The 19,517-nt window shown below is 37.7% G+C and overlaps 2 protein-coding genes across 2 annotated transcripts in view; one reads left to right on the top strand and one right to left on the bottom strand.

Moving 5' to 3' along the window:
- Positions 1 to 19,517, top strand: part of LOC109417771 (uncharacterized) — a 132,763-nt gene that overhangs the window by 33,564 nt on the left and 79,682 nt on the right. The window contains exons 2-4 of the mRNA XM_062850336.1: positions 1,430 to 1,562; positions 1,633 to 1,799; positions 1,858 to 2,775. Of these exons, the coding sequence (XP_062706320.1) occupies positions 1,430 to 1,562; positions 1,633 to 1,799; positions 1,858 to 2,775 (1,218 nt within the window). The remainder of the gene's footprint in view (positions 1 to 1,429; positions 1,563 to 1,632; positions 1,800 to 1,857; positions 2,776 to 19,517) is intronic.
- LOC134287721 (uncharacterized) lies at positions 8,403 to 10,340 on the bottom strand. Its single transcript, XM_062850337.1, has one exon. The coding sequence runs from the start codon at positions 9,481 to 9,483 to the stop codon at positions 8,968 to 8,970; it is 516 nt and encodes a 171-aa protein (XP_062706321.1). The 5' UTR covers positions 9,484 to 10,340; the 3' UTR covers positions 8,403 to 8,967.

A 19,517-nucleotide genomic window follows, 5' to 3' on the forward strand; every position in this document is an offset into this window, starting at 1 on the left:
TGAACAATTATGCACTTGATTATTATTATGCGTAGAAGGAGAGCGTTCGGTGGCAAGCATAAAATGTATGTATATAGTTTCTAGTTTAAAAAATCATTACAAGAATATAATAGTTATAATAATAATAATAAGCATATAGGCATAAGACTTCCATTACTGTGTTTGATGTTTTGTTCGATTTTTGTAAGCGTTTTTTGGTATGTAAGTGTCTGCCGATTAAAAAACACGTTAGAAAAAAAATGTTTCAATTATATCACGCTCCAATATATCACGCGAAAATTTTTTTCATTCGTGATATAATCGAAAAAGTACTGTAGTACTAGATTTGTAGTAATGAGCTGAATTTTAGTATGGTGAGAAGGTCAATTCTCCGTTTCTGCAATGAAATGGTGCAAAAAGCGTGGGTATTATGATTCCTTGCCTGATTTGATGCTGTTTGAGCAAAACTTTCTATAACTATGTTGTTTATGTTGCAAGAAATGGAGAAAACAACAACACTGTTGCCCAAAGTTTTGCTAAACAGCATCAAATTAGGCAAGGAATCATAATACCCACGCTTTTTGCACCATTTCATTGCAGAAACGGAGAATTGACCTTCTCACCATACTAAAATTCAGCTCATTACTACAAATCTAGTACTTCACCGACCTGTCCTATTAGCGGGCATTTGTCAACATTAGAATGAGCTAGCTTAAGGATGCGTTCAACATTTGGCTTGTAGTTTTCTGGTACAAATGGTTTAATTTCTCTTACAAAATGGAATTTAAGGGAATTCAAATTCAAGGGAAACTATAACTGAAGCCAGACATTCACTGTATATTTTTCTACTACCATATTTTTGTAATTTATGAAAAAAATCATGAAAATTTGTGTTTTGTGTAATTTTTAAGGAAATTGCTTACCGAAGTTTTTTAATAGGAGGCAATCAGTGAAGTACTAGATTGAAAGTAGTGAGCTGGATTTTTGTATGGTGAGATGTTCAATTCTCCATTTTTGCAATGAATTGGTGCAAACAGCGTGGGTTACATGATTTCTTGGCTAATTTGATGCTGTTTGAGCAAAAGTTTGGGTAACTTTGTTGTTGTATTATTTATTTCATGTAACTTCAACAACACAGTTACCCAAACTTTTGCTCAAACAGCATCAAATTAGTCAAGAAATCATAATACCCACGCTGTTTGAACCATTTCATTGCAGAAATGGAGAATTGAACATCTCACCATACAAAAATCCAGCTCACTACTTTCAATCTAGTACTTCACTGATTGCCTCCTATTGAACGGATCTTGAAAGTTAATTAAAAGTTTATTCATAATTTTAACTTAAAGATGGCCGTTTATCTTACGCTCAAGGGAGTTTTTTTTAATATGTCTTCAAAATATTTTAACTATGTTTACTAACTCTATACTCGTCTCTTTTCTTATCACAGATTGCTTCGAACGAATAGCCTTGGGTGCCATGCTGCCATTTGAAAAGACATTCCGAAACTCCGACACAAACTCGCTGAAAATTTGCGAAACACTCTGCCTCAACGACAAGGAATGCCAAACTTTCGCTTTTGGGTAACAACTTGTGGCGCTACTCCCTATATGCAATTTCGATTTACTAAAAAAATATACCTTGCAATTTTAGCATTTCCGGTCGAGGTAATGGAACGTGCCAGCTGTCGGCCAACGTCATCGATGCCACCAATTCCCGTCCTGTTGGGACCATTTTCGATCCGGACTTTGATCTCTACGCACGAAAGTACAACTGTTTTTTAGACACAGGTGGACCTTCGAACCCTCCGCCGCGACCCGGTAATTTCGTGTTTATTTCACAGTTAGAGCAACGAATTACCTCAGTTTTCTCTTTTAGGCCTGGGCAGCTTCCCCGCAAATGAGTTGCCTCCTGGTGGTACGCAGCGACCCACCTCATCATTTCCCCCTTCTTCGGGTGCCCCTGAACGACCTGGAGCCCCCGTATTTACACCGGCTGGAACCACTGCAACCGGTGAACCAATATCATCTACCAGCAACGGAGGTGGATTCTCCGAAGCACGTCCAACCAGTGAATATCCCGGAACGTTTTCGACAAGTGTAGGAACTACCTTTGGGCAGTCTACAGGTCAAACAGTTCAGGAAACCACTGCCCCCGGAGAAGAGTATTACACGACAAATGAGCAGCCTTCATCAACCCTAACAGGCCATTACACTCCTACCAGCAGTACTGCTTCTGGTACCCAAATAACGACCGGCGCAGACCGTTTACCACCAAATCAACCGCCTCCGCCAACAATGCCTGCGGAATCGCCCACGAAATACCCTCTGGATCTCCGACCGTCCTATCCAGGATCGGCGCCACCTAGACCAGTCAACTACCCCAACTACCAATACCCAATGCTTTACGAAACGAACTATCCAATGCCCAACAACAACAACAACGAACGACCTCCGGATATCTATGCCCAAAATATCCCGTCTCTTGACAATAATTACCTTCGGCCGGAATACGCCGGATACTTTGGCCATCGTCCTTCGGGACCATCTGCTCCAACGGGCGGCATGAAACCGGTAGATAACACCATTTCAGGCTACGGAGGCACTGGACCTCAACGACCGGTAGACAACAAACCCTCGGGCTACGGAGGAACCCCTCTTCGTCCGTCCGGGTCGGGTTCTGGGCCCAGCTCGTCGGGATACGTCACTCGACCACCCCCAGTCGGACCTTCCGGCGGATCAGACGGCTACAAAGTAACGGAGGAAAAGCATGACCTACATCCGAGCAAATTCCGACGTAAGTACCGACCAACGCACGTACCTATTTATTTCGTAATCAAAGTTCATTCTCCCGCGCGCATGCGGTGAAAAACCATATGGACCTAATGATGGGACCGTTTATAATCGAATTTATACGCGTTGCGGGAACGTGTGGCCTATTGCATCATTGGCTGCTGCCGCCACTATTGTGGTTGTTCCAGTGGGTAATTAAATTCTTCCTACTATTGTCGCTCGGGCAGTGAAAATTCTGAAATGGTGCACGCACGCACTCCGCACGACAAGAATGACAATAAATGGCGTGATAGAAGTTTTTTCTGAGTCGTTCCACGCTAAAACAACAAATTTTCACATGTATGTCTCAATTTGTAAGAACGGTAATTTAGTTACTTCGTGACATTACACAATCACTATATTTAAAGATTGCGAAAACCATCGCGGAATATTACAAAAGGGTGTAACTTTATAAAATCACTCCTTCTTCCAAATCTCCAATAGTAGATTGGGTGGTTGGCAGTGATAGAGCACGATCCACAGCTTTCTAAGAATGCGTCCCAACTAGACAATTGTAACAAAAAAATAACTATGAACTTGCTATGATATGTATAACTCATTGTGATATGATCACGTTCAACATTCTCAAAAATATCAAATTATGTTATAAATGTTGTTTGACAACTCATTGTATTACAATTTAGTTTTGAATTGTCGACACTTACAAAATAAGGTTATAAAATTGTATCAAATTTTGATAGGAAACTAGTAATCCTTAAGCTAAAATGCATATCATATTTTGTAAATATTTCGATCTGATTATAACAGCATAGGTTATTATCTTGATTAGACTTTTGTACTTTTTTACAATTATAGTTATTTTAACATCATCCTGTATCTAGTTTATAACTTAATAAGATTTAGAAAAATATTATAACATCATATCACAATATGATATAAACTTGATATAATTTTCTAGCCGGGGTTATTGTGAGAAATAGCAATAATAATAAACCTTGGCAACCAATAAACCAACATCCTTGGTACCGATGTTTTTTCAATAATCGGGACACAGAAATACAGCTATTACTCTGCAATAGACGCATGATTTCTTTTCAAATTTGGCTTAGTAACATCTTAAGATGTGTTCATTTTACCTACAAAATTTCATGTGAATTGATGCAGTACTTTTTGTTGTAGCAATGAAAGAGTAAAATGTGCGCCTTTGAATTTTGTACAGCCCCTAGTTTTGCTTGTCAGCGCTGTAACTTTTGAATTTGGAAAAGGAAATGGCTAAAATTTTGAACACAAACCTCTCAAACTACATTTGTTGCATGTGCAAAATTTCAAAAAAAATCGATGCACTAACAACAATCTTATAGTCGAAACATGTATTGGGCCTGAACGTGATTTTGGCCCCTCAGACAGCAATTAGTCAGCACCCTTTATTGTTTCGATTGTACTATTGAAAGTACTATAATAATCATCATCAAATTTTGTAGGCATAATATACACATAATCAACTACCTTCTGTGAAAATTTCATGGAAATTGGCAGAGAAATTCAAAAGTTATGAATAGGCAAACATCGCATATGAAAAAAACGAAACATTTTCACTAACACTCACCCCTATCAACACCTGTAACTTTCAAATTAATTGATCAAAGTTGATGAAATTTTGCAAGAAAGTGTCTCTGTAAGTATCATAACTGCTAACGAAATTTCATAATTATCTTCACAGTACTTTGAACTGTGGCGCAAAAGAACCATCTATTATGCGAATGAAAATTGGTCAAGATTGTACAAAATGCTTAAAACCACGTCTGTTTGTTTTTCATCCACAGTTAAAAGTAATGCATCGATTTTTATGAAATTTGGCACAAATAATAAACATACACCAAAGAATTCTCAGTCAATTATTTGGCCAATTTTACCGATTCATTACAGAACTACACCCGTACTTCTGTGTCCCGATTATTGCGAATGCAGGCTTAAGTTGAACAAATCCAGAACAATTAAATTCCAACAAATTCAACAGGAATTCAAAATGCAACTCCCAACTTTTCGTAACAATTTTCGTGAAATCCATTATTAACCGTGGATTATTATAAAAATATTCGAGTATCCAAAGCAATGATGCAAATTATCACCTCACTAGTGCTCATCCCGGTCATCAACTGTATATTTATCGCGTGTGATTGAACTGTGCACTGATCAGCGTGGACCAGCAGCAAAGAGGTGGCAAAACGAACATGATGTAAATCACCAACGATTTTGCACACATCTGACTGCGCCGCCACACGCTCGCCCGAACAGCCGAGCCATACCGAATAGGTTGGTTTGCGAAGCTACGGCACGAACGCTCGAGACGCACACAGAAGCAACATTCGCATGTACCGATACCATACTAATAAAGCTTCCAGCCAACGATGCTTCGCGATAAGCTGTCGAAAAGCATCGAAAGCGATGAAAAGAGATGCTTGGCTGAGTCCGTTCGTGTGCTACTCGTATGGGAGGTTGATTGAATAAAGCGAGGATGGGTGAAAACGTATTCGTTGTCGAAAGCAAATCGCATCATTTCGCGAATGTTTTCATCAAATAGCAAGCTTGATCCAAAGGCATCTTTTGATGAACATGCAAATCAGTTTCCAGAAGATGAGATAAAAAAATTCCTGGAAAAAAATGTTTGGAATTGTCCTAGAGAGAATTGCTGGATCAATATGCAAATAGCATGTCTCGATAAACAAACAAGCTGTGGGCGTCATGGCCGGCGCCAGCCGTCTAGGCGTTTAGTATGCCTCGGAGTGTGGGTTCGATTCCTGCTTCAGTCGTTGAAAACTTCCGTCAAAACGAAAAGCTCTCCACTGGACCATTGGGTGTTTCGTGTGTTGTCCGTTGTCTCATGTTTGTGATTGTTCATTCTGTGTATCCTCTAGTTGAAGACGGTGTAGCGTCTGTTTTAACACACAAGTTGCTTGGGAAATTTCGAAAAAAAAAACTCCAGAGAAAATAGTCATATAAATCACAAATTAAAATGTATTCTGATATGATTTTCTGATGGGAAATTTTAAAAAAATCTTGGAGCAACTAGATGAAGAGTTTCTGAAGCCAAAATCAAAATAGGTTGAAAAATTGTTGGAGCAACACCTGGTGTAATTCCACTAGTTTGTTGCATTTTCAAACTCGATAAGATGATGATATTTTTCCAATGTAAAAACTTGACCAAATTTCGAGAAGACGGTGGAAAAGACTTAAAATCGGTTCACTATAGTACTATTACCGCTGCATATTTCAACTCACGGTAATCCCGAGCAGAGGAGAATATCAAATTCATAACAACAGAATCACATAGCCAGTTTTTATATCATAATGTGTTATTATTAACTTATCAAAGTTTTTCTTTTTTATAACATGTTTTGTTGGGCAAGCTTATTTTGTAATGATCAATTTATTGAGATTCATCCACTAAATAACATTTCAATAATACACTTTGTTGTAGACCAAGTTTTGTTATTATTCTTCTATTGAAATTGTACAAATATGTGATGAACTATAACACAACCATAACAAGTTTTCGAATTCATTGCAAAGTTCATTGTTATTAAGTTGTTATTGAATCTCTTAAAACATGTTATTAAATTGGTCTTCCAGGAACATTTTTTTGTTATAATTTTTGTTATTTTGCCGCTTATGACAGACAAATTTATAACATAATAAGATATGTTAATAACACAAAAATTATCGATTCCATTATACAGTTATTATGCCAAAATAACATATTTTATTATGCTGTTAATATTCTCTTCTGTTCGAGATGTGCATTCAATCGAATCTGCTATAAAATCTTCTGATCAGAGAGTAAAATGTTCATTGTCAATGAGTACAATTACGTATATACGTTAATTTTATAAATCCTGTACTGAGGGATCAAAATAAAACTCATGGTGGTGAATTATATACTCTCTCTTTTTTCTGTCACAGAGAATTTTCACTGAGAAACATCATTGGGCCTCTAATCACCGATTACAATTTCAATCACCACAAAACTATCTACTCCATCTATTCATAAATTCGAATCGAACAACTGTAACCTGTATTTTTTTATATATGTTTACTATTGTGTTTATTTCAGCCTAATAATAATTTTACACTTTACAATGTATAGGTAAATGTTAATGACAAATAATTGAATGGAAAAAGAGATAATTGCATCCGACCATAAATGTGGAGGTACACGAATGAAGAAAGGGAATGCCAGTCTTCACTTTGGATCTTCGATATTTTACACTCTACTTCTAATTTTACATGTTTAATGAATTTTACCGTTTCTGTATACACTCCGTCCTTATTTTACGTCCACTATCGGGGGGCGTAAATCAAATTGGACGTAAAAAAATCACAGTTCTTACCTAATTTCGTCAAAATACCAATGTTAGATGCAAGTTTACCTTCTCCATGTGTTCAGCAAAGTTTGAGTACTGACCAAGGGCTATCATGTGTGGCCATTCACTGTTCGAAATTTTGACCTCAGATGGCAACACTGATCGATCTACATAAAATAGTCCATTATCAGGGGGTGTGGCTTCAAGGCACCGGTAAACGTAGTTACCAAGTAAAGTTTTAGACTTCCCTAACTCGTGATCCAAAGCAGATAGAAATGTGCCGTCTTCGGCAAAGTTGTTCAGAAGGATAAGAACATTCTGTTGATTTACCAATTAGTTGAAGATTTCGCCGCTAGGTGGCGCTAGTTATTAAGTGAAGTTTTAGACTTTTCTATCTCGCGATTCAAAGCAGATAGAAAAGTGCCGTCTTCGGCAAAGTTGTTCAGAAGAATAAGAGCATTATGTTGATTTACCAATTAGTTGGAGATTTCGCCGCTAGGTGGCGCTAGTTATCAAGTGAAGTTTTAGACTTTTCTATCTCGCGATCCAAAGCAGATAGAAAAGTGCCGTCTTCGGCAAAGTTGTTCAGAAGAATAAGAGCATTATGTTGATTTACTAATTAGTTGGAGATTTCGCCGCTAGGTGGCGCTAGTTATCAAGTGAAGTTTTAGACTTTTCTATCTCGCGATCCAAAGCAGATAGAAATGTGCCGTCTTCGACAAAGTTGTTCAGAAGGATAAGAACATTCTGTTGATTTACCAATTAGTTGAAGATTTCGCCGCTAGATGGCGCTAGTTATTAAGTGAAGTTTTAGACTTTTCTATCTCGCGATCCAAAGCAGATAGAAAAGTGCCGTCTTCGGCAAAGTTGTTCAGAAGAATAAGAGCATTCTGTTGATTTACCAATTAGTTGGAGATTTCGCCGCTTGGTGGCGCTAGTTATCAAGTGAAGTTTTAGACTTTTCTAACTCGCGATCCAAAGCAGATAGAAAAGTGCCGTCTTCGGCAAAGTTGTTCAGAAGAATAAGAGCATTCTGTTGATTTACCAATTAGTTGGAGATTTCGCCGCTAGGTGGCGCTAGTTATCAAGTGAAGTTTTAGACGTCTCTAACTCGTGATCCAAAGCAGATAGAAATGTGCCGTCTTCGGCAAAGTTGTGCAGAAGAATAAGAGCATTCTGTTGATTTACCAATTAGTTGGAGATTTCGCCGCTAGGTGGCGCTAGTTATCAAGTGAAGTTTTAGACGTCTTTATCTCGCGATCCAAAGCAGATAGAAAAGTGCCGTCTTCGGCAAAGTTGTTCAGAAGAATAAGAGCATTCTGTTGATTTACCAATTAGTTGAAGATTTCGCCGCTAGGTGGCGCTAGTTATCAAGTGAAGTTTTAGACTTTTCTATCTCGCGATCCAAAGCAGATAGAAAAGTGCCGTCTTCGGCAAAGTTGTTCAGAAGGATAAGAGCATTCTGTTGATTTACCAATTAGTTGGTGATTTCGCCGCTAGGTGGTGGTAATCATCAAAGTGTAGAATTAGCAGTAGTTAAAATATACAAAAAAAAAATTAAAAAGGTGATCATCAAATAAAGTTCCAGACTTCCAAATTTTGGGGTCGAGAGTAGATAGAAAAGTGCCGTCTTCGAATACCTTGTTCAGAAGGATAAGAACTATTTGTTTATCGGTTGACCGTGATGCCTTCTGTATACGTTTCAAGGTGTATTAAGTAGTGAAGCAAAAAATATGAATGGAAAATTTCTTTTATTGTTCTCTTTCGTTTTAAATCCAGTGTTGACAGAAAATAAAAAAATAAACAACTTAATCGTACAACTGCCCTTATTTTAGTTAAACCATTCTCTCTTCATCGACCGAGCAATTTTTGGCAGCCAAAACAGTAACTGACTGCTGTTTGAAAAGCTGATTATACCGAAGCGTCACTCTCCGCAAATCAGCCCGAAACTCCACGGCTCGTTCAACATCAAGGTCCTCATCCAAGGCCATGTCGCCCATCTTTTCTGCCATTTCAAGAAGTTCACCAAGCTTAGTCTGGTTGAATTCCTGCCCACATGCCTCGCTTTCTTCTGCGTCTCCAAAATTTTCTTCCGATTCAATCAGTAACTCCATCAGTTCATCATCGTCGATAGGGTGGTCGATCATCAGTTCCTCCAAATCTTTCTTTTCAAGATTCTCAAATCCTTCCTTTCCTACAGCATGGCAGATTTTAAGGATTGTGGCATCCATATCTACTTCTGTTTCGTTCTTGGAAACACATGTGGGCCAAATTGCTCTCCAACATCCATTAAGCGTAGACCGTTTCAGTGCTTCCTTGGCAATCCCAATGAATCTTACGCAATCCTTCATTGTAAATTGCTTCCACGCCGCTGTCACCGACAATGATGTGTCGGCCTCAAGTTTGTCCAGGATAAATTTAAAAGTTTATTTTATGTAATGTTTCTTCATTGTTGCAATTATTCCTTGATCCAGTGGTTGGATTAGGGACGTGGTGTTCGGTGGCAGGAAAACAAACTTCACCTTTTCATGATTAATGTCGAAGTGGCAAGTTGCGTTGTCAAGCAAAAGCAATACCTTAAAAAAGAAATCATCATTTTAAATTTTGAAAATAAAAAGGAACGTGACAATTTTGAGGCGATCCATTAAAAGTTTTTCAATGTTTCATGTAACAATGTGTTTCTATCACATACGAGTGCATTACAACTTGTTATTGCAATGACAGTAATAAATTGGAATAATTTAAAGAAATAAACGTTCCTTTTTTTCTATTAATTAGGAAGAGAAGATGAAGAGGGGTGGAAGCAGAAGTCGTTGTCCTTTTGCACAAGTTTCATTTTCTATTTGTTTCTTGTTGTCTCATTATCATTTGCACCTCACTTTGCATAGCTTTTGTCAGTCCATTCTCCCCGTTACCTCGTATTCTTAAGCTGAGGATATAACGAAGACTTACATCGAATTTCTAAGTGCGCAAATCTAAAGACTTAAATGGCTACTTGCGCCGAAAACTACAGTGTATCAAACAATAGGAGGCAATCAGTGAAGTACTAGATTGAAAGTAGTGAGCTGGATTTTTGTATGGTGAGATGATCAATTCTCCATTTCTGCAATGAAATGGTGCAAACAGCGTGGGTTATATGATTTCTTGCCTAATTTGATGCTGGTTGAGCAAAAGTTTAGGTAACTGTGTTGTTGTATTATTTATTTCTTGCAACTTCAACACAGTAACCCAAACTTTTGCTCAAACAGCATGAAATTAGGCAAGAAATCATATAACCCACGCTGTTTGCACCATTTCATTGCAGAAATGGAGAATTGATCATTTCACCATACAAAAATTCAGCTCATTACTTTCAATCTAGTACTTCACTGACTGCCTCCTGTTGTCCGTACAGCAATTTTTTTGTCAAAATTATTTCATTCAAATGTTAATAATTTTTTTATGCGTCAATCAGAAACGCTGAAATTTTGACCAATCATGAATCATATATTAAAGCTCCATTAGTAAAATTTTGAGCGAGATCGAATAAGTTTCTGAAAGTTATAGAACTTTTAGTAAAACTTATAAGATTTTTGAACACATTTTTAATACATTATATCTCAATATGTACTCGATGATTTTTTTTCAATTTTTTGTGTGTTACAGGGGATGGCCAAAATGTTTGGGATAGGCAACTTTTTTTTCACTCACAAAAAAGTTCAACATGCTATAACTTTTCATTGAGTGCATCAAAAAATCTCAAATTTTGACAGTTTGTCAACCTATTATGTGTGCATCATTGGTACAAATTTGGGCTCGATTGATTAATCTTTCGCAAAGTTAGAACCGTTCGAGTAAAACACTATTTTTTCGACAACTCATTTTTGAGCTGTCGTATCTCGGAAACCAGTGAACCGAATTGAATGAAATTTTGAACATACACTAACAATATACAAATGCTTCACAAACTATTAAAATATAGATACATACTTTTTGAACGTTGAAAAAAATTATCATGGATTGACTCTTTTTGGATTTTTCTCGAAAAAATGTAATTTTTTTACGTCAATGTCAATAAATTTTAGTGTCGATGTCCAAAGATTTTGCACTTCTGTTCTCAAGTTATCTTTAATCAGATATATTAGAGCCTATTTAGATTAAAGAAAGAACACATTTAGTAATTTTTGTGTGGTATTGTAAATTTGACTTATTTTCCTCTATATGGGTAAAAATTTCAACCCGGAATGATTTTATTCGCCTTGAGAAAATAATACACTTAATAACGTTGCATCAAGTATCAATATATTGTTGATAAACGTTAAAAAATTCATTCAATTCGGTTCACTGGTTTCCGAGATATGACAGCTCAAAAATGAGATGTCTAAAAAATAGTGTTTCACCCGAACGGTTCTAACTTCGCGAAAAATTAATCAATCGAGCCCAAATTTGTACCAATGATGCACATATAACAGGTTGATAAACAGTCAAAATTTGAGATTTTTTTATGGACTCTATGAAAAGTTACAGCATGTACAATTTTTTTGTAGGAGAAAAAAAGTTGCCTATCCCAAACATTTTGGCCACCCCCTGTACATCTTATACCTAAAGCTTTCATATGCAACCATGTTTGGAGTTTCATATTTACTACAAAAAATATGAAAAATGTGCGTATGTAGTTGACGATGTTTTCAAATTTGCCATATTTTGCACATATAATCTGCCAAACGTTTTCCACCAATAAAAGTGCATTAACTGAACGAAAAATCCATAGGACCTACTCTTCATATGTAGTTTAGTAGGTCCTGTATAAAAATATATCATTAAGGCCGGACGGGACGGTGGTTGAATCGCCCGCCATTGCTCTGTTGCTAGTAAGATGCAAATCTCAACTTCTACTTCATATTATTGACTAAAAATTTGATCGTTCATTTGCTCACTTGTGGTGCACAATCGACTAAAGTTTCAGCTACGTCAGTGCAGTGGAAATTGATATTTGCTTCTTCAAAATCGCGAGGCAAATTGTTAGAAAGAGAGGGAAGATAGGAAAAATTACACGTCGTCCCGTGCGGCCTTAAGGGAATTTGAAAAAGTTGAAAACACTTGGCACTTTTATTGATCAAAATATGATAAATTTCCAAATGACACTCTGAACATATACAGATTTTTCATATTTTTTGTAGTGAATATATATCCTTAAACGAAGCTGCATATGAAAGCCTTAAGTATAAGCTGTAACACGAAAAATATTGAAAAAGTTTCATCAAGTACATATTGATATATAATGTTTAAAAAATGTATTAAAAAATTTTATAAGTTTTACTAAAACGTCTGTAACTTTCAGAAAACTTATTCGATCTCGCTCAAAATTGTACCAATGGAGCTTCAATATATGGGTTATAATTGGTCAAAATTTCAGCGTTTTTGATTGACGTATAAAAAGTTATAATCATTTAAATGAAAAATTATTTTGACCAAAAAATTGCTGTACGGACAATTGTTTGATACACTGTAGATAGATTGGTTTCCACCAGTCTTTTGGATCTTCAGATTAGTGCTCCTGAAAATACGAGGCGTGAATTCACTTCATATTCACTTCAATGACCTTGCCACCATCCACATCTTTTACATTCTTAATTGAGCCTCACCCCTCCTTCGTTCTTCGTTCGTCTTTTTTTTTTAATTTTGGAATACTGTACACTTTTCTACTTATTTCTTAGAAATTTTCTCAAACAAGAGTGTGTTTTCATGGAAATGATTTTAATGGAAAGTTGTTAATATTTAAGCATCAGTTAGTTACACTAACTGTAGGTTACCTACCTTAAATTCATGTCCCTTAGCTGTCAGATATTCCTTAACTTCCGGTACAAAACATTTGGCAAACCAATCTTCAAAAATCAGTTTCGTTACCCACGCTTTGGGATTCGCTCTCCAGTGTACTGGGAGCATGTCCATGTTTGAATCCTTTAGTGCTCTTGGTCTCAATGTGCGATGTACCACTAATGGTTTCAAGCAAAAGTCCCCGGAAGCATTGCTGCACATTAAGAGCGTGATGCGCTCCTTTGCCACTTTGTAGCCTTTTGCAAACTTTTGCGACATCGTGATGTATGTTCGAGAGGGCATTTTTTCCAGAATAATCCCGTTTCGTCCATATTGAACACCTGGTCCGAGTTGTAATGCCCGTCATCAATGATTTTAGCCAAGGTGTTTGGAAACGCAGCCGCCGCAGAATTATCAGCAGATGCACTCTCCCCCTTCACAGCCACATTATGAAGAGAAAATCGTTTAACAAAGTTTGCCAACCATCCCGAGCTTGCAACAAATTCCCGTTTTTGCTTCGTACTTGTAGATGCTTCATCTTTTTGCAGACGACTGTAAAGTCCAAGAGCCTTTTCTTTTATGATTTCCCCACTCATTGGAATGTTTTTTTGTTGGTTGTCATCGATCCAGATCAACAATGCCTTTTCCATACGTTCAACGCACGGATCTCTGATATATGCGCTGCGGCTACCACTGATGTCAGCTCCTCGGATGACCGCTTGTCTTATCTGGCATTCGTTTTTTTTATGGTCGTGATAGTCGAATGCGCAACGTCAAACTTCCGGCTTACCTGTCCAACTGTTTCACCCGCAGCTAGGTAGTCCAATGTTTGAATTTTGGTTTGCAGGGACAGACTTTTCCTCGCCTTCTTTGCAGCAGGATCCATCGTTCCACCTATATAATGTAATTAATAAGTTTGTGCGTCTGGAGAGGGTTCGCAAAACTAACCTTTTCGCTGTTTTAAACACAAGAAATCCACAAATTTCAATAGCGATTCGGCTTTAGGTTCGAGTATGTTTCAAAACTACGCTGAACACGATAAAAGAGACGTTCACTCTGGATACGAGTTGTATGAATTGCTAGACTGCGCACTGCGCAGACACTTCAGTTTGATCGAAAGTCACTAATACATACGCATTCGCACTGTTCCACCCATACCAGAGAAAGTTATCCTTGCGTGCAAAAACATATGCCTCTTTAACAACAATGTTGTAGGGGTGGTCATGTACGGTACTCCAAGTAACAGGGTGTAGAACCAATCGGGCTTTTAAATTTTGTAGCAATTAAAGCGTCGTAAATACAATAAACAAAGCAGCAATCTGAATAAAAAAAATCCCACACAAAAAAGTTTTAATTTTCCATTTCTAATCAGCTAGATCGTAGCTTTCCAAACTTCGTTTCGCGACACCCAACCACTTGCAGGCGCGCTTTTGTTGTTCTACCAAAAGCGGGGTGACGACAGACTGGGGGGTCGCGAGAGCCAAGTCTGGGAAACGATGAGCTAGATTTTTGGATAATGATACAAAAAATTTGATTCACCCTAATTTTCATGCACATTGTGAAGACAGCCTTATTTTAAGGAATTACGAGCGAACAGTTTTTGGGTGGATGTGACAGAATCAGATGGCCAGTGTTGGCAGCACCAACATGATTTCACATGGTATCGGTATGCGTGATAATGTTCGCGCCATCGTACAAATAACGTTCCAGTTCCACTTGTGAATACAATTAGTTGGTTTTCTTTACATGCTTCTTCTTCTTTTTATGGCTCTACGTTCCCACTGGAACTTGGCCTGCCTCTCTTCAACTTAGTGTTCTTTGAGCACTTCCACAGTTATTAATTGGAGGACTTTCTTTGCCTGCCATTGCATGAATTTGTATATTGTGAGGCAAGCACAGCACTATCCCCAGGGAGTCGAGAAAATTTTCCCGACCGGAACGGGAATCAAACCCACCTTCCCGGTTTGGCGATCCATAGCCTCAACCACTAGGGTAACTGGAGACCCCATTTGCATGCACGTAAGCAGTATCTCATGCCATAGTAGGCTGGGAGTAAAAACGAGCTTTTGTTTTTTGGTTTTGGTACTCGTGATTTGTCCACGCGCAGAAGTCGAAAAAAGCTATTTCAATCACCGTGTGAGTATCCCGGTGAAAATCGATTTTTTGAGATTTTTCATGTTTACATTTCTTAATGGTGTAGTTACCAACACGCATACGAAATTTTACATAGCGATCCGATGTGGAATTTGGTAATGCTCATGAACAGGAAAAATGGACGATATTCAAGACTTCCTTGCGTGGAGTAACTCGTAGCTCTCGGATGCGATTTGTAATCATGTGAGTTTTTTTTTTTCAATGACCGAAGGATCTGAAAAGGAGGCCCTCGTAATATATTTTTGTGTAACAATGCACTGCAAATGAGGTGCATTACAACATTGTCGAACATTCGAATTGCCTATCTCACACCTGAATTGATATTTTTAACTTTATCTAAATCTGCATGGTCAGTGTTGCCAGTGATAACAGAATTTTTGTATCACAGTGTGAAATAACACACTGTAAATGAGGTGCACTACAACATTGTCGAACATTCAGATTGCCTATCTCACACCGGATTTGAGAGATTGAGCTTTATATAAATCTACATGGTTAGTGTTGCCAGAAATAACAGAATTGATGTATCACAGTTGGAAATAATGCACTGTAAATGAGGTGCACTGCAACATTGTCGAACATATGAATTGCCTATCTCACACCGGATTTCATATAGTGAGCTTTTTCTAAATCTGCATGGTCAGTGTTGCCTGTAATAACAGATTTTTTATATCACAGTGTGAAACAATGCACTGTAAATGAAGTGCACTACAAAATTGTCGAACATTCGAATTGCCTATCTCACACCGGATTTGAGATATTGAGCTTTATATAAATCTGCATGGTCAGTGTTGCCAGCAATAACAGAATTTTTGAATCACAGTGCGAAATAATGCTCTGTAAATGGGGAGCACTACAACATTGCCGAACATTCGAACTGCCTATCTCACACCGGATGTGAGATATTGAGCATTATTTAAATCTGCATGGTCAGTGTTGCCAGCAATAACAGAATTTTTGTATCACAGTGCGAAATAATCCACTGTAAATGAGGTGCACTACAACATTGTCGAACATTCGAATTGCCTATCTCACACCGGATTTGAGATATTGAGCTTTATATAAATCTGCATGGTCAGCGTTGCCAGCAATAACAGAATTTTTGTATCACAGTGCGAAATAATGCTCTGTTAATGAGGTGCACTACAACATTGTCGAACATTCGAATTGCCTATCTTACACCGGATTTGAGATATTGAGCTTTATATAAATCTGCATGGTCAGTGTTGCCAGCAATAACAGAATTTTTGTATCACAGTGCGAAATAATGCTCTGTAAATGAGGTGCACTACAACATTGCCGAACATTCGAATTGCCTATCTCACACCGGATTTGAGATATTGAGCATTATTTAAATCTGCATGGTCAGTGTTGCCAGCAATAACAGATTTTTTATATCACAGTGTGAAATAATCTACTGTAAATGGGGTGCACTACAACATTGTCGAACATTCGAATTGCCTATCTCACACCGGATTTGAGATATTGAACATTATTTAAATCTGCATGGTCAGTGTTGCCAGCAATAACAGATTTTTTATATCACAGTGTGAAATAATCCACTATAAATGAGGTGCACTACAACATTGTCGAACATTCGAATTGCCTATCTCTCACACTATTTGATAATTTGAGCAATGATTGAAATGGACGTTAATCTAAATTTTGGACGTAAAAAAGTGGACGTAAACTAATTCGGCGTAAAAAAAGTGGACGTAAAATAAGGTCGGAGTGTATTAAACATTTTTTCCGGCAAAATCTAAACCAAAGGGCTGATGCCGAGTCGATGGCAGAAGCGGTCCAGATCGTGTTAATTTTATCGTAATTTCGAGCAATACTTCCTCCCGGAGTTTCTTCTGAGATTCCTCCAGGAATTCTTTCTATGACTCGCCCAGGAGATTCTTCAATGATACATCCAAGAGCTCCTCTGGGATTCCTTCAGGAGTTCTTTTTGTGATTTCTCTCTAGATTCTTAGGTTGTGATTCCTTCTTTCTGGGATTTCTCCAGAAAATATATCCAGAATTCCTCATTTTAACTAGTTCGGCGACTCATCCAGAATATCTTTCTAGAATTCCTCCATGGAGGCCTTCATAGATTATTCCAAGAAAACCTTCTGGGGTTCGACAAGGTTTTTTTTCTAACATTAGAAATTTTTTCTGAGATTCTTCGAAAAATTCCAACCCGGGTTTTTTTTCGGGATTCCTTCAAAAGTTCTTTCTGCGATTGATTTGAAAGTTAGTTCCAAGATGAGATTATTTCTGTAATAGGACGCAATCAGTGAAGTACTAGATTGAAAGTAGTGAGCTGAATTTTTGTATGGTGAGATGATCAATTCTCCATTTCTGCAATTAAAGGCTACATATGTTTGCGGAATTCTGCGATATCTTTTAATTTTAACTTAGAAATCATTTTATTGTGTTTTATCTACAACATAACTCCAATTTGATCGTAAAAGATTCTGATGAAATAGTGAGTCGTTTGTTATATTCTTCAAAACATGTATTTATAAAGCCTTTACAATGTGAAGTGGACCTGGTGTGGTGTTAGAACACAAGACATCCACGCCGAGGACCTGGGATCGAATCCCACTCCCGACATACTCACAAAATGTGGGTTCTTCCTTCGGAAGAGAAGTAAAGCGTGGGTCCCGAGATGAACTAGGCTAGCCTAGGGTTAAAAGTCTCGTTATTACAGACAAAAAAAACTTATACAACTTTGCAGAACACCAAACATATCTAAAAAGTATATCAAGAAAGTTACACTGAAAACCCAATTTGAAGAGGTTGTTGTTAATAAAAGAAAACTAACAATTGTCGGGGCCCGTGGCGTAGTTGGTCACACGTTCGCTTCACATGCGGATGGTCATGGGTTTGATTCCCAGCCCCGGCACTTGCAATTTTTCGTCAGTTGCTCTTCACCGAGAGTGGCTGACACTGACCCTCTTCTGAGCCCCATGGCTCAAACGGACCCGGATACCTGGAAATCGGCGAACTGCTACTCATAATGGACCCCCAATCGGACTGGAAAGGAACAACGGCCATCCATCATCCTTGTGCTTATCATTCTACCATGTAGTAGAAAAGTGAAAGCAGCAGAAAGGAAGCCAGTTCAATAAAGTAAAATAGAATACATCTAGGCGCTGTACAATACTGTAGGTGCAGCTGTCAATTGAAGTCGCTCACGTAGTGCCCTAGTGGACAATAGAGCTGTAAATTAGGTTAAGTGATTAAGAATAAAAAAAAAAAACTAACAATACCGCGCGAACGCGTTCAGTTTCTTATGTGCTTTGATCGTGTATGAGTAACTGTTTGAGTGATGAAAAAAATAGCTACTAATAGGGTATCGGGATGCTTCGTTGGCATAGTCCTCTCGTTCGGCCTATCTTAACGTTAACCAAAAACTCAAACAAACATGCCGAACTGGATATCGGAAAAGCTTTGCGCCAAACAACTGTAACATTTCGTTTCAATTTTAGCACTTTGGAGTATTAAAACTGTATGAAAATGTCACTTTGTTTAGCTTTTGTAGACGCCATGATTCTTCGGCTTAGTGGGTAGTCTATACACATGATCATAAATGGAATGATTCTGGAATATTTCGAATTGCCTTTCCAATAACTGAACATTTGATGCGACGGTCAAAGATGCTAGTTTGAATTTGTATGTTTGTTTTTAACGAATAATAACTATTTTACAATTTACATGTGGGCCGAATATTGAGGACATTTTTTTCACTATGTACCCAAATCTTGGCCCATCAGTAAAGTGACGTCAAAAACACCGATAAAGTGACGCCAACAACATTGCTTGCGTAAGAACCAGAAATAACGAACAGAAAAATAGATTTTGTGGGCGGTGACTGTAAAAATATAACACAATAATCGGGTTGCATTGTTTTTGTTACTAAAAAAGAAAGAACTTTAGTTTAAGTGATTTATTTGTAGTTTTTTGAAAATTTGGCTCCGAAAATGTAATTTGAAAGTATGATTGGTGAACAAACAGAGATAATACCTCGGCAGAAATATTGAAAAAATGAGATAATAAGTGGTTCTAGTGCATGGAAAGCAATAGGCCAACGTTGTATCCACTAATAGACCCATTTTTGTACCATAGACCAACGTTGCATACCATCACAACGAATCTTTTCAACTTAGTTAAGTAAATTCTTGAATATTTACGTTAGTTTACTTCCAATTGATGAAACATGCATTGCCTAGAGTGCGTAATAGGGTCAACATATTATTTCTAGTGCAATTAATTCATGAGTTATGGTCAAAATTGTCAAGGCGGTTTGCAAATTAGGCCAAGGAATGATCCATATACCCTATTTGCTACCTACTTCTAAAGTTGCAAGACTGGCGTGCGCCATCGTCGCGTTGTTAGCAAAGAAGAAAGTGTCCGTTTGAGTGGATCGCTCTTCCTTGCGCACATCGAC

Source organism: Aedes albopictus, chromosome 2 (assembly GCF_035046485.1).
Source record: "Aedes albopictus strain Foshan chromosome 2, AalbF5, whole genome shotgun sequence".
Taxonomy (NCBI): domain Eukaryota; kingdom Metazoa; phylum Arthropoda; class Insecta; order Diptera; family Culicidae; genus Aedes; species Aedes albopictus.